Source organism: Sciurus carolinensis, chromosome 1 (genome assembly GCF_902686445.1).
Source record: "Sciurus carolinensis chromosome 1, mSciCar1.2, whole genome shotgun sequence".
Classification (NCBI taxonomy): Eukaryota; Metazoa; Chordata; class Mammalia; order Rodentia; family Sciuridae; genus Sciurus; species Sciurus carolinensis.
The window spans coordinates 192981423-192994613 of record NC_062213.1 but is presented as its reverse complement, the minus strand read 5'-3'; the positions used below and the strand labels follow the sequence as shown (position 1 = coordinate 192994613).

General features: G+C 49.1%; 1 protein-coding gene across 1 annotated transcript; it reads right to left on the bottom strand.

The window, feature by feature from the left end:
- Nucleotides 1–1011: 1011 nt before the first annotated feature.
- Htr1d (5-hydroxytryptamine receptor 1D) lies at nucleotides 1012–2313 on the bottom strand. The gene has a single exon (XM_047519189.1). It carries the CDS (start codon nucleotides 2179–2181, stop codon nucleotides 1042–1044), a length of 1140 nt encoding a protein of 379 aa, XP_047375145.1. The 5' UTR covers nucleotides 2182–2313; the 3' UTR covers nucleotides 1012–1041.
- Nucleotides 2314–13191: the final 10878 nt, after the last annotated feature.

Below are 13191 nucleotides of genomic sequence, written 5' to 3'. Positions count from 1 at the left end.
TGGGAAGAATTATCCAATGACTCGACGGATCATGATGTCTCATGCTCTTTATTTGATAAGACTCGACGTCTTAAGATCTCTATTGAGACTAGGATGTAAAAAAATAATCCAGAAAATAAAAGAGAATGCGGTTCCACTGAGAGCATGGTGGTGGGTTCAATGCTGGTCAATCTGCATGAGAGGAGTGACCAGGGGTTTTACCTCAGAATGTTAACGTGGTACAGGGATATTGTTGTCAATCCAGTCCCAACCATTCCAATCCCCTGTCCCTACCTTCTGAATTTTTCTCCAAGTCACTCTATGTCATTGGACTCCTCATGGATGGCAGAGAAAGGAGGATGTGGTGGAATAAATTCCTGGGTATCATTTTCTTTTTTGGTAGTGGGAATTGAACCCAGGTGTACTTTACCACTGAGTCACATCCCCAGCCCTTTAAAAAAATTTTTTTTTCAGATAGGGTCTCACTAAGTAGCTCAGGGCCTCGCTAAAATTGCTGAGGTTGGATTTGAACTTGTGATCCTCCTGCCTCAGCCTCCCAAGTGCCTGGGTCTAGAGGGGTGGACCACCACACCCAGCCTGAGAATTTTTTTCTAATAAAGATGCTCCAGGGGATGGAGACGCCTCCAGCCTGACTCCAAATTCTCTTTCAATTCAGGTCATTAATCTTATCCATCCTCCTCCGAGCCCCGCACAAATCTCAGGTAGACCAGAAAGCCTTTCTCTGTGAGCCCAGGGTCTTTTTCTATAGATTCAGAGAGTTTCTCACCTGAATCCTGTGGGTCATGTATTTTTTTCACCCCAGAAGAACCATGAAAATATTATGTTAAGAAAAGTCTTCAGTCCTCTCTCCTTTCACATGGTGGCCCCAGCTTTGGGGGGCTCAGGAATCAAGACACCAGGAACAGAACACAGAATAATTCTGTTGATTGATCCAAGACCCAAGAGATCATGAATCAACCCAGGTCCCAGAAAAAAAAAAAAAAAAAAAAAAGACAATCCCAGCCGGGGCTATGGGACACAAAAGATAACAAGAGTGGCCACCTAATGAGCCTCGGAGGCCCTCCGGAAGTGGACAACTTTCTGAAATGCTTGCCGGAAGTCTTCGTTGAACACGGTGTAGATGATGGGATTGATGAGGGAGTTTAAATAGCCTAGCCAGGTGAAGAAGTCAAAGAGGGCCGGGTGGATCCAGCAGGAATCCCTGCAGATGGGGAGGACCAGGGACACCACGAAGAAGGGCAGCCAGCAGACGATAAAGGCCCCCAGGATGACCCCCAGGGTCTTGGTGGCTTTCCTCTCCCGGGCCGCAGAAATCCTCTTGCGTTCCAGGACACTACCGGCCAGCTTGATTTTCACGTGGTGGAAGAAGAGAGGGGAGCCGGCCGAGGGCGAGCCCTCGTGGAGGCCGGGGCTGAGCGAGCAGAGCGAGGAGCCGGCCGAGCCGGTGATGAGCTGCGCCGTGGTGAAGCGCTTGCCGTGCAGCGCGGGCGGATTCAGGATGCGGTTCCTGGCGGCCACGTAGATCCGGCCGTACAGGATGATGAGCAAGAGCGACGGGATGTAGAAGGCCCCGCAGGTGGAGTAGATGGTGTAGGAGATCTGGGACGTGTTCACCAGGCAGTCGGACACCTCCCCGTGCGCCGTGGCCTGCCGCCAGAAGAGCGGCGGGATGGAGATGCAGATGGAGATGGCCCAGACCACGGCGATCATGGCAGCCGCGTGGCCCGCCGTCCGGCGCTTACTGTACTCCAGGGCGTCGGTGATGGCCCAGTACCTGTCCAGGGCGATGACACAGAGATGCAGGATGGAGGCCGTGCAGCACGTGATGTCAGAAGACACCCAGATGTCACACAGGATTTGGCCGAAGTTCCAGGTGCGGGTGATGGTATAGGCGATGCTGATGGGCATGACCAAGATGGAAACCAGGAGGTCGGTGGTGGCCAGGGAGCCAATGAGATAGTTGGCCGGGGTGTGGAGCTTCCTGGTGAGTAGGATGGTGGTGAGGACAAAGGCGTTGGAGAGGAGGGTGGCCAGCGTGATGATGGAGAGGGCCACAGCAAGGGAGATCTTGAGCGCCAGTAGGGCCCCGGGATCCCAGGCCTCCGGGATTTCCGTAGTGTTCAGGGACTTGTTGGAGGCCTCCTGGGCAAGGCCTTCTACGGACTGGTTTGGTGGGGACATGCTAGGTGGCTGTCTCTTCCCTCACACTTCCACACACAGGGCTCCTTCTTTCACACGCGTCCAGCCTACAGAGCAAGGTCATCTTTTGGCTTCACGCTGGTGGGAGCCGCACGTCGGAACAGACCACGGGGCAAGGACCTGTAGACTTGGCTAGAACTCCAGGCCAGGTGCAGTGGGGCACCCCTGTAATCCCAGCAGCTTGGGAGGCTGAGGCAGGAGGATCGCCAGTTCAGAGCCAGCCTCAGTAACTTAGTGAGGCCCTAAGCAACTGAATGAGACCCTGTCTCAAAATAAAAAATAAAAAGGGCTGGGGGTGTGGCTCAGTGGTTGAGCGCCCTTGGGTTCAATCCCCTGTACCAAAAAATAAAGAAAGAAGACCAAATTGACTCCCAGCTGGTAGTTTATAGGTCTTTCCTAAAACAGATGAATCCGGAGCTGTCTCGCCATTCTGGAACCTTGCCCAGCAGATGGTGCAGCCCAGTGGACACAGGCTGACCTTGTTAGACAATGATCAGGGTCTCAGGGTCTCACAGAAGTGTGGGCAAGGCTCTGGGCTCTTTTCAAAGATGGAGACATCAATGTACTTAATGAGAACTTTAAAATTTTCCCATCCCTAATCAGAGAAGATTCTGAGTATCAGGTTGCTTCCAGGAGTTTTTAAAACTAGATGCAAAAAGAAGCACCAGCTGAGTCAGAGAGGCAGTGGAATCAACGGCTCAGTTCCCACAGGTTGATCTTGACACATCATGAGGGGCGCTTAGCTTTGGTTCCAGTTCCACTGAATGTTTGGAGCTTGAACAAACAAAACATTCTGGTTACCAGGACAGAAGAATGAGGAGCTGGGAAAGGCGAAACGAACGGATCACTGTCGGCTCATCAACAAAGCCACACGTTCAGGAGCTCTGGGCTCTAAAAAAGAAACGAGTAAAAAGTTAGGTTCTAGAAAGACCGTTCTGGAGGCTGAAATTCTAAGACAGAAAGAATACTGCCCGATGCTGGCAGCCGTGCCCTGAAAGTGCCTTCTCAGAGGAGTCAGAGCACAGGGGAGCGAGATGTGCCCACCCCCAGGATTCCCACAGGGGACAAGGTACCACAGCAGCTGAAGTATCACAGGCTTCTTGCAAGTAGGTGAAGTCAGTTCTGTAAATCATGAATCAGAAAGACTCAGAAAACACCAGCTCTGTTTATTCAGCAATGGAAACAAACCAAACAAAACTGGGACAAGGAGAGAAATGAAGGCCACCAGAAAAAACACCAGATTGCTACAAGGTATTTCTCTAGGGAGTATGTGTGTGTGTGGGGGGTGACTTTTTTAATATTCATTTGAATTTTCCAAATTTTCTGGAGGAGCCTGAATGACCCTTAAACAAACAAACCAAAAAACAACAAAATGCTTTTTTGTTAAGCAAAGAAATTAACTGTAAACATTTAAATCCCTGAGAGCTTTTTTGTGGTGGAAGTTCAATTCCAGAAAAAAAATTTGGCTTGTTTTTTTGGGGGGTTGGGTACTAGGGATTTAACCCAGGAGTGCTTTACCACTTAGCTACATCCCCCCCACCTAATTTTTTTTATTAAAATCTTTTTTATTTTTACAGACTGCATTTTGGTTCACTATACACAAATGGGGTACAACTTTTCATTTCTATGGTTGTACACAATGTAGATTCACACCATTCATGTAATCATACATATACATAGGGTAATACTATTTCATTCTACTATCTTTCTGTGCCCCACCCCCTCCAACCCCTTTTTCCTCTACACCATCTAAAGTTCCTTCATTCTTCTCTTCCCCCCGACACTCCCCCCATTATATATTGTCACGCACTTATCGGAGAAAACACTCGGCCTTTGGTTTTTTGGACTTGGCCTATTTCACTTAACATGATATTTTCCAACTTCATCCATTTACCAGCAAATGCCATAATTTTATTCTTTTTTACGGCTGAATAGCATTCCATTGTGTATATATACTACAGTTTCTTTATCCATTCATCAGTTGAAGGGGAATCTAGGTTGGTTCCACAATCTAGCTATTGTGAATTGAGCTACTATGAACACTGATGTGGCTGCATCACTGTAGTATGCTGATTTTAAGTCCTTTGGGTATAAACCAAGGAGTGGGATAGCTGGGTCAAATGGTGGGTCCATTCCAAGTTTTCTGAGGAATCTCCATACCGTTTCCAGAGTGGCTGCACCAATTTGCAACTCCACCAGCAATGTATGAGTGTGCCTTTTCCCCCACATCCACACCAACACTTATTATTGCTTGTGTTCTTAATAATAGCCATTCTAATTGGAGTTAGATGAAATCTTAGGTTGGTTTTAATTTGCATTTCTCTAATTACTAGGGATCCCCCCACCTTTTTAAATTTTTTTATTTTGAGACAGAGTCTCACTAAGTTGCTGAGGCTGGCCTTGAACTTGTGATCCTCTTGCCTCTGCCTCCCAAGCCACTGGGTTTACAGGCATGTGCCACCATGCCCATCTATATTTGAGTTTTTCAATGGAAACTGGAAATTTGTCCACAAAAAAAAAAAATCATGAAAACTAATTTTCATGCCTCCTCTGTGTGCTTCTGATTCCTGGGTTTATGTACTTGGGATGCTGGGCAGGCCTTGCAGCTCTTGGGGCTTAGGGGTCAGGCCAGAGGGCAATCAATGCAGGTCCATCTCTGGCAGGGTCCCAGCTGAAGTCTCCTGGGCCCAGCACGTAGCCTCTGGGCGCGATGGGGTCGGCAAGAAGCACACCAAGACCCCCATCCAAACCCCCACTACCTCCTGTCTGCTTAGTGTGGACTACTACAACTTCACCAGGAATCCCTATGTTTCATTTTTATTTCTTGCAGATCAACTGGGCAAAGAGGTCCTGCCCTGGGACATTCATAGACTGACAGGGGAGGCAGATATATATCTTCAAGGATCCTGGGATGGAGCTGGCAATGCAGAATTTATATACACATACTTGAAAATATGTGATCATTAGGATTATGAATGAATTTGTTTCATATTTTGTATATTTTTCAGTTTAACGTATCTCAAACATTCATCCATCACTCACTCCCATGCATCATTTTTTTCTCCCTTCTTTTTTTCCCCCTGAGAATGGGGATTGAACACAGAGGCACTTTACCACTGAGCTACATTTCCAGTTCTTTTTCTTTTTTATTTTTAGACAGAGTCTCCCTAAGTTGCCCAGGCTGCCTTGAACTTGCGATCCTCCTGCCTCAGCCTCCTGAGCCGCTGGGATTACAGTCGTGCGCCACCATGTCCAGCCTCACCTCCTTCTTTCTTTCTTTCTTTCTTTTTTTTTCATTTGTTTTTTATTTTTTTAGACACAATACCTTTCTTTTATTTATTTATTTATTTCTATGCGGTGCTGAGGATGGAACCCAGTGCCTCACACGTGCCAGGCAAGTGCTCCACCACTGAGCCACAACCCCAGTCCCCTCACCTCATTCTTAAGGATGGCATCTTTTCCTGGCTAAGTTCAGGGGAAGAGTTTAGTAGTCAAGAGTTGGGCAGGTTGACATTCCTGGTAGCTAAAGGGGCAAGAGCAAAGGCCCAGAGGTCAGAAAGTGCCAGGTCTGGTCAAATGAGCATGCTAGCTGAAGCGTAGAGAGCAGAGGCCAAAGGAGCTGAGACTCAGGACCCCGCTGGTGCAGGGCTGGGGAGGCAGCAGGGCACAGGGCGTGAACTGGGCCAGCCTGGCTCTAATCGCTGCTCTCCAGACTCAACTGTGCAGCCTTGGGCAAATCCCTTCCCCTTTCTGAGTCTCAGGTTTCTTCCCCTGGACAGTGGCCAAACAGTGGCCACCCCACCTGCCTCCCAGGGTTGTTGGGAGCTTTCCTCGATCCTGGCAAGGCCCGTCCTGGGTACCCCGTAAAGAGCTGAGTGAGGTCAAGGAGCATTACTATTGCACCCGCTTCCGCAGCTGGGCTCAGGGCTTTGTTAGGAAGGTCCGTCTGTTCCGAGTGATTGATTGAAAGCAGTAAGAAGCTAAACCTGCAAGGTGATATTCTCTCCCACTTCTCAATCTTGTGGGTGCTTCCCCTTAAAAATACACCTGCCTGGAGAAGGAGTAGAGCTTCGATCTAAGAAAACGAATTCTAAGCTATCAGCTCCAAAACATCCCCAAATTTGAAAGTATTACGTTTTTTGTGGAGCTCTTGAGATGGTCCAGGCACTGAGCTAGTCCTGGGGTGAAGAGTCACCCAGCCTATCAAGTGGGCAACATGGCCCCGACTTACAAATGGGCCAATGGATGCTCAGGGAGGTGATGTCACCTGCCCAAAGCCACCCAGCTGGAAATGGAAGAACTGGGTCCTGAGCTCTCGAAGTTTTGCCTTTCTCCACACAGTGTGGTAAGTCAGGGAGAAAAGCCTCAAGGAATAGGTCTGGGTTCCCGTGGTGACTAGACAGCGATGGTCCCCCTCCCCTCCACCACCCCACACTCCTCTCCAAATCCCCTGGCTGTTTTTCCCTCCCACTTTGGTTGACATGGAAAATGTGAAGGGCAGTGGACTGTTTGGAATTTTCTTCCCTCCAGACAGCCTGGGTGAGTGAGCCGGCATTTCCCACGGGGTGGCTGCGCCTGCCACAGACTCATGCGGTCATGGGCTGCAGGCATTCCAGTGAGCTCACTGCAGCAAAAGGCGTGGGCTCAGAGAGCCTGAGAGGCTGGCAGGTAAGCCCACCCGTGGTGACATCCTGGGAAGAAGGACAGGAGCAGAGTGGATGGCCTTGGTGAGGACACTTGGGCCAGAGCTTTGCAGGAAGCAGCAGGATTCTGAGGCAGCCCCTCCTTTCCTGCTGCTGTCCTTCCCCATCCCGAGCAAAAGGGGGAGGGGGGGGGCTTGCCCAGAATGCTGCCACCTTTGGAGACAGACTGCTCAGCTCTATAAGCAACCATCTCTCTCCAGTCACACTTCAAATAATAAGACAGAAGACACACGAGACAGTGAGAGCCATCTTCACCCTGCAGGTAGGTGAACAGCTTTCGATCAGGGTGTGGTAGTACACTCCCATAATCCCAGTAACTCGGGAGGCTGAGGCAGGAGGATTACAAGAGGCCAGCCTCAGCAATTTAGTGAGACCCTATCTCAAAAAAGAAAAAGGACTGGGGATGTAGCTTCTCCTCCTTCCTGGTTCCATCTCTAGCATCACAAAAAGAAGAAACAGACTGCTTCAGAGAAGAAATATATGTGTCAAAACCATAAGGAAAAGCCAGTGATAAATAGACATGGGTCACCGCTGGAGGGGAAAGGATGTGGGGATGTAATCACGAAGGGTCTTAAGGCTGTCAGTGACATTCGAATGATTTTTTGTGTATGTGTGGTGCTTGGGATGGAACTCAGGGCCTCGTACACGCTAGGGAAGCACTCTACCAATGAGCGACATCCCTGGCTCAGAGGTTCTATTTTTCAAATTAGTGGTGGGCAAATGGGTATTTATTGTTATTCTCCAATCTTTAGATGTGTGTGTGTGTGTGTGTGTGTGTGTGTGTGCGCACACACACACAGCTAGGGGAGGCTGAGGCAGGAGGATCTCAAATTCAAAGCCAGCCTCAGCAACTTAGCAAGGCCCTGGGCAACCTAGCGAGACCCTGTCTCTAAATAAAACATAAAAAGGGGTTGAGAATGAGACTCAGTGACTAAGCACCCCTGGGTTCAATCCCTGGTACCAAACAAAGAAACAAACAAAACAAGTAGGAAGGAGACTAAAGGAGCTCAAATAGGTAGAAAGGGTGAAAAATATAATTTTAACCTGAGGTGCTGCATCCTTTCCCAGGTCTGTCACTCCCCAAGCCCGTCCCTCTCCCAGGCCTATTGCTCCCAAATTTCTGGGAAATCTGTAAATCTTAGAGGTACTGCAAATTCATCCACTTGTAAAAATTACTTTGTGTGCTGTTAATTAGTCCATCAATAGATAGATTGTGCAAATAGAGATAGAGTATTTTAAGAAATCTATAATTTAGGGGACTTTCCAGCACTATCTATTGATCAGATCATGGAGCCCTCATGAGAATGATCCTGAGAAGGAACAGACACCATGAACCTCGAGGTCACCGGACTGATGACGTCCTTCCCACGCTCACCCCCCACCAGGTCTCCTTTACGCCTTTAAAAGAAGAGCGGGAACCCCAAAAGCACATCTCTCCCTTGAGATGGGCGGGTTCTCCTTGAATGTGGATCTGCTTTCCTTAATAAATCTGGGTCTCTGACACGGGTGCTGAAATGCTTTTCCCTCTCATACACCAGGACCCCACTTGTCCTGAGTTGAGGACTTCCTGTCCGCGAACCCCTCGGGTCTCTTCCGGGACATCTGGATGTCCACGAGTGACCTTCTACCCAGGAAGCCTCATTTGTAGTAACTCGGTCTCTCAGGGCTGGGGCTGTAGCTCGGTGGAGGAGTACTTGCCTGGCACCCGTGAAGCCCTAGGTTCCATCCCCAGCACAGGGGGTCCAGGGAGGGGGGACAAAAAAAACCTATTCCAACTTTTTCCAGCTGAGTCAGTTCCAATGGACACAGTGGGTCCTGGGAAGCCAGTAAGGCAGAGGAATTTCAGTTCTTCCCTCCAAACAATCCCTACTGTGGGACCCCAGGCAAGTCCTTTCACCTCCTGGGCCCTTCTTCTTCAACTGTAAATTGGGGTAACAACACCTTTCTCCAGGAATTGCTATGTGGCTTCACAGAGAGGGCTGTCACACAGCAGGCATCCTTTTCGTCCCTCTTAACCTGAGTTTGCCACCCAGGGCTCCTTCAGCTGGCCGGAAGATCAGTTGCCTCTCCTCTCCTTTCTGATGGATCTTTAACTCAGTCATAAAACCCCCCCACCAGAAACAAAGAGGATGCATGCGATTAATGGGTCCTCAGAAGCTATTCTTGTCCTTTTAGAGGAGGGGAAGAAAAACCAACCGAGGCTCTGTGATAAAAGACTTGTAGCAGTAAAACAGACCCCCCATGGAGGAATTCCGTCTGCTCTCTAGAAGCTGTGGGTGTGGGTGAGCGAGCCCTGGAGGGGGAAGGCGCTCTCCACAAGACCAGAGTGCGGCCATCTTGCAAGATGGCTCTACTGCTGTCCTTTCCTCTCACTTTCTCCTCTGCATGGGACCTCCTACGGCCTCAGGTTTTCCCCTGGAAAATCAAGGTATCAAGCATGCTCCCCAGAGATGTCATGAGGGTTATACATAAAATATATGGTGACTGAAAAGTCTTCACATGGGTAGGGGTATGTGTGCATGTGTGTGTGTGTGTGTGCGCACACGTGCGTGTGTGCACCTTTCTGAGTACACGTTTTGAACTCTAATCAGTGCCTCCACGTGCCCGCAAATCTGTCTCGCACCTCAGTTTTTCTAATGACAAAATCGGAAAAAGGCAGAAAATTCAAAGCAGACCAACTTCTGAGCCAGCACTTCCACCCCTGGCTGTACACCCAACCCAAACAAGGGGCTGGGGATGTAGCTCAGAGGTGGAGCGCTCACCTAGCACGTGCGTGTGAGGTCCCAGGTTCCAGACCCAGCACCGCAGGGGGGGAAAATGCCAGTATGTCTACCAAGAATTGTCCACAACAGCGCTACTTGGGACAACCCCAAACTGGAAACGACCTGTACTGCCATCAACAGTACAATGGATAAGTAAGTGTGGCACATGCATGCAGTAGAATACTGTAGTCAGTGAGAATGAACCCCCCCCCCCCCCGCCCGTGCGCACAGCCACACGGATGAGTCACCAAACTGGGCAGAAGCCAGACACCAGGTGGTGATGGAACTCTGAGGTTCACAATCAGGGCAATCTGACCCCCCACCACCCACCGTGGAAGTCAGACTGGAGTGTGACTCCTGAGGGAGGGATGGGGGAGGGAGCAGGAGGGCTTCAGGGGCAGGTCATGCATTTTCTTGAACTGCACATGTTTATCTTGTGAAACTTCGTCAGCCTGCACACTTGCGTTTTGGAAATTTTTGCTTTTCTAAAACTTTACCCCCCACCAAACTAAAAAGTAATGACTAAGCACCTAAGTGCCTAAGAACTTTATGTACTAATCTTTTTTTTCTTTTTTTGATTTGAATCAAAAACCAAATCAAAAACCAGGGATTGAATCCAGGGGTGCTTAACCATTGAGCCACATCCCCAGCCCCTTTTTATTTTTTATTGTGAGACAGGGTCTCACCAAGTTGCTCAGGGCCTCCATAAGTTGCTGAGGCTGGCTTCGAACTCACGATCCTCCTGCCTTGACCTCCTGAGCTGCGGGGAATACAGGCATGCGCCACCATGTCCAGCTTTTATGCACCAGTCTTGTGGGTCACAGCAAAACCTGGGCTCAGTCTCTGCATATGTGAACATGCAATGACAGCACCCGACTCAGACAGCTGTTACATTTCAACTGGCTGGGTGGAAAGTGCCAGGCACACAGGAAATGCTCCGTGAACTTTGGTTCCAGCAGTCCCCCCTCATCTGTGGTTTTGCTTTCCACGGTTTCAGCTGCCCACAGTCAGCTGAAAATATTACACTGAAAGTTTCAGAAATGAGCACTTCACCAGTGTTAAAGCGTGCACCGTTCCGAGCAGTGTGATAAGATCGTGCAGCATCCTGTTCAGTCTCGCCCAGGATGTGAATCATCCGTTGTCCAGCATGACCATCCTACACGTGCGCACATACGCATGTGTGGATACACATGCACGCTGCCTGCACGTAGTCACTGAGCCGCTGTTATCAGATCACCTGTCCTGGTACCGCAGGGTTTGTGTTCAAATGACACTTAGGTGGTAGCTCTGTGCTCGTAGTGAGCCATCCCACATCATCACAGGAAGGTGAGCACACAGCAACAAGATGTTCTGAGATAGCGAGCATGATCACATTCACAGAACTTTTATTTTTTGTGATGCTGGGGATCAGACTGAGGGTTTCATTCATACTATGCAAGCTCTTAACCCCTGAGGCACACCACCAACCATCAAAGCTTTAATTACATTATATTAAATGAGAACAGTTCTTTGTTTTTGTTTTGGTACCAGGGATGGAACCCAGGGGCACATAACCACTGAGCCACATCCCCAGCCCTATTTTGTATTTTATTTAGAGACAGGGTCTCGATGAGTTGCTCAGGGCCTCCCTAAGTTGCTGAGGCTGGCTTTGAACTTGCGATCCTCCTGCTTCAGCTTCCCAAGCTGCTGGGAATTCAGGTACACACCACCACACCCAGCAAATAGTTCTATTTTTAAAAAAATATTTTTAGTTGTAGATGACACAATATCTTTATTTTATTTTTATGTGGTGCTGAGAATTGAACCCAGTGTCTCACATGTGCTAGGCAAGAATTCTACCACTGAGCCACAACCCCAGCCCAAAAAGTTCTATTTTATTATTAGTTATTTGTTAATCTCTTACTGTGCTCATTTATAAATTAAACATTACTGTAGATATGGATGTACAAGAATAAACATAGTAACATAGAGTCCAGCTCTAGCTGTGGTCTCAGGCATTTCAGGGGGTCTCAGATAGTGTCCTCCCTGGATAAGAGGGTCTACTGGGGTTGTAACTGATGGTCCTCTCTGGCAAGCATGGTTTAGAAGAGAGTTTTTAAATGATCTAACCCATTTTAAACAGCTGACGTTGCTGATGCCCAGAGAAGTGTCACTTGCCCAAGATCACAGGGCAAGCTCAGGATCCCTCCAGCTCAGCTCAGTACTTCCGCCCCATGCTGTCTCCATCTCGCCCTACTGAAAGGAGGGTATTTTCTTGTCCCTCAATTCTGGGTTCAGTATGGACTGGCTATGGCCAGAGAATGGAGCAGAAGCAACAGTGAGCCAGCTCTGAAATTAAGACTCCAAGAGGCTGTGCATTCTTCCATTTGTGTTATGTCACTGCCACAAGAACAGGCCCAGGCTAGCCCACTGGCCTCGGAGGAGGAGACAAGACACCTGCAGAGCTGCTTCAGCCACACCCAGCCTAGAACAGGTCATCGGCTGACCAGCAGATCATGTTTGAGCCCAGCCAAGAGCAGCAGAAATGCCCAACCACATTCAAACTAAATCAACCAACCTCCAAATGCATGAAACCATGGTAATAATGTCATGGTTTTAATTCACCAAGTTTAAGGGTGACTTGTTACGCAGCAATTGCTGACTGATACAGTCCCTTCATTCACCGAATTACTACATTCTGTCAATTCTGCAGCCTGGACCTAACTCTGCCCTGGGTCTTTGGCTCCCCTCTGTCCCCTGCTGCCACTGTCGTGTTTCAGGATGTGAAACCATCCTCCCCACCTCATTGGCTTCCTGGTTTCCCTTTCTGCCCCTCTCTATTCTCCTACCACATTGCACCCTAAATCTTCTTTTTAACTAAACATCTGACCAAGTCACACTCTTAAAATTCTCCAGGGGCTCCACTGCACCTTCCAGGCTGAGTGAAGAGCCCCTTCTTGAACCGACCTCACTCTCTGTTGCCAGCATGTCTCCCAACAGCTGGCTGCGACCTTCATGCTTCAGCAGCATAGATCTGCCTCTCTGTCTACCATTGTACTTCCTGCTCAGATCCTTTGTCCCTGTTATATTCCTTGATCTGGAAAGTGTCCTCTCCTCAGTCCTCTGGCTGTCTAACTCCAAGTCACCCTTCAGGACAAGGCTGTGACATCTCTGCAGGACGCCCTCCCTAGCCTCCCTGGAGCCCAGCTTGGCTCAGGTGCCCCTCTCCTGAGTGCCTACCACCAGGACTCCCACCACACTAGCTGTCACTGGACCGCAAGTTCCTTAGTGCAGGGACTGTTTCTTATTCACACTATGGCCCTGACACCTAGCCCCAAGCAAGAGGTCAGTAAATGTTTGACAGGCTCCATGGCTTATTGATGAATGGTCCTGAGAGGCAGGGGCCCTGGGCTTTAGCCTGGCTCCACAGCTAACCCTGTGATCCTGGGTAAGCTAGCTCCTCCTCTGGGCCTCAGTTTGCCTAAAATGAGAGTGTTGGACCAAATCAGAATCTCCTGGGCTGGGGATATAGCTCAGTTGGTAGCTAT

Bases quoted from the DNA above. Each gene is read 5' to 3' on its own strand.
- Htr1d (XM_047519189.1), bottom strand. From the start codon at position 2,181: ATGTCCCCACCAAACCAGTCCGTAGAAGGCCTTGCCCAGGAGGCCTCC.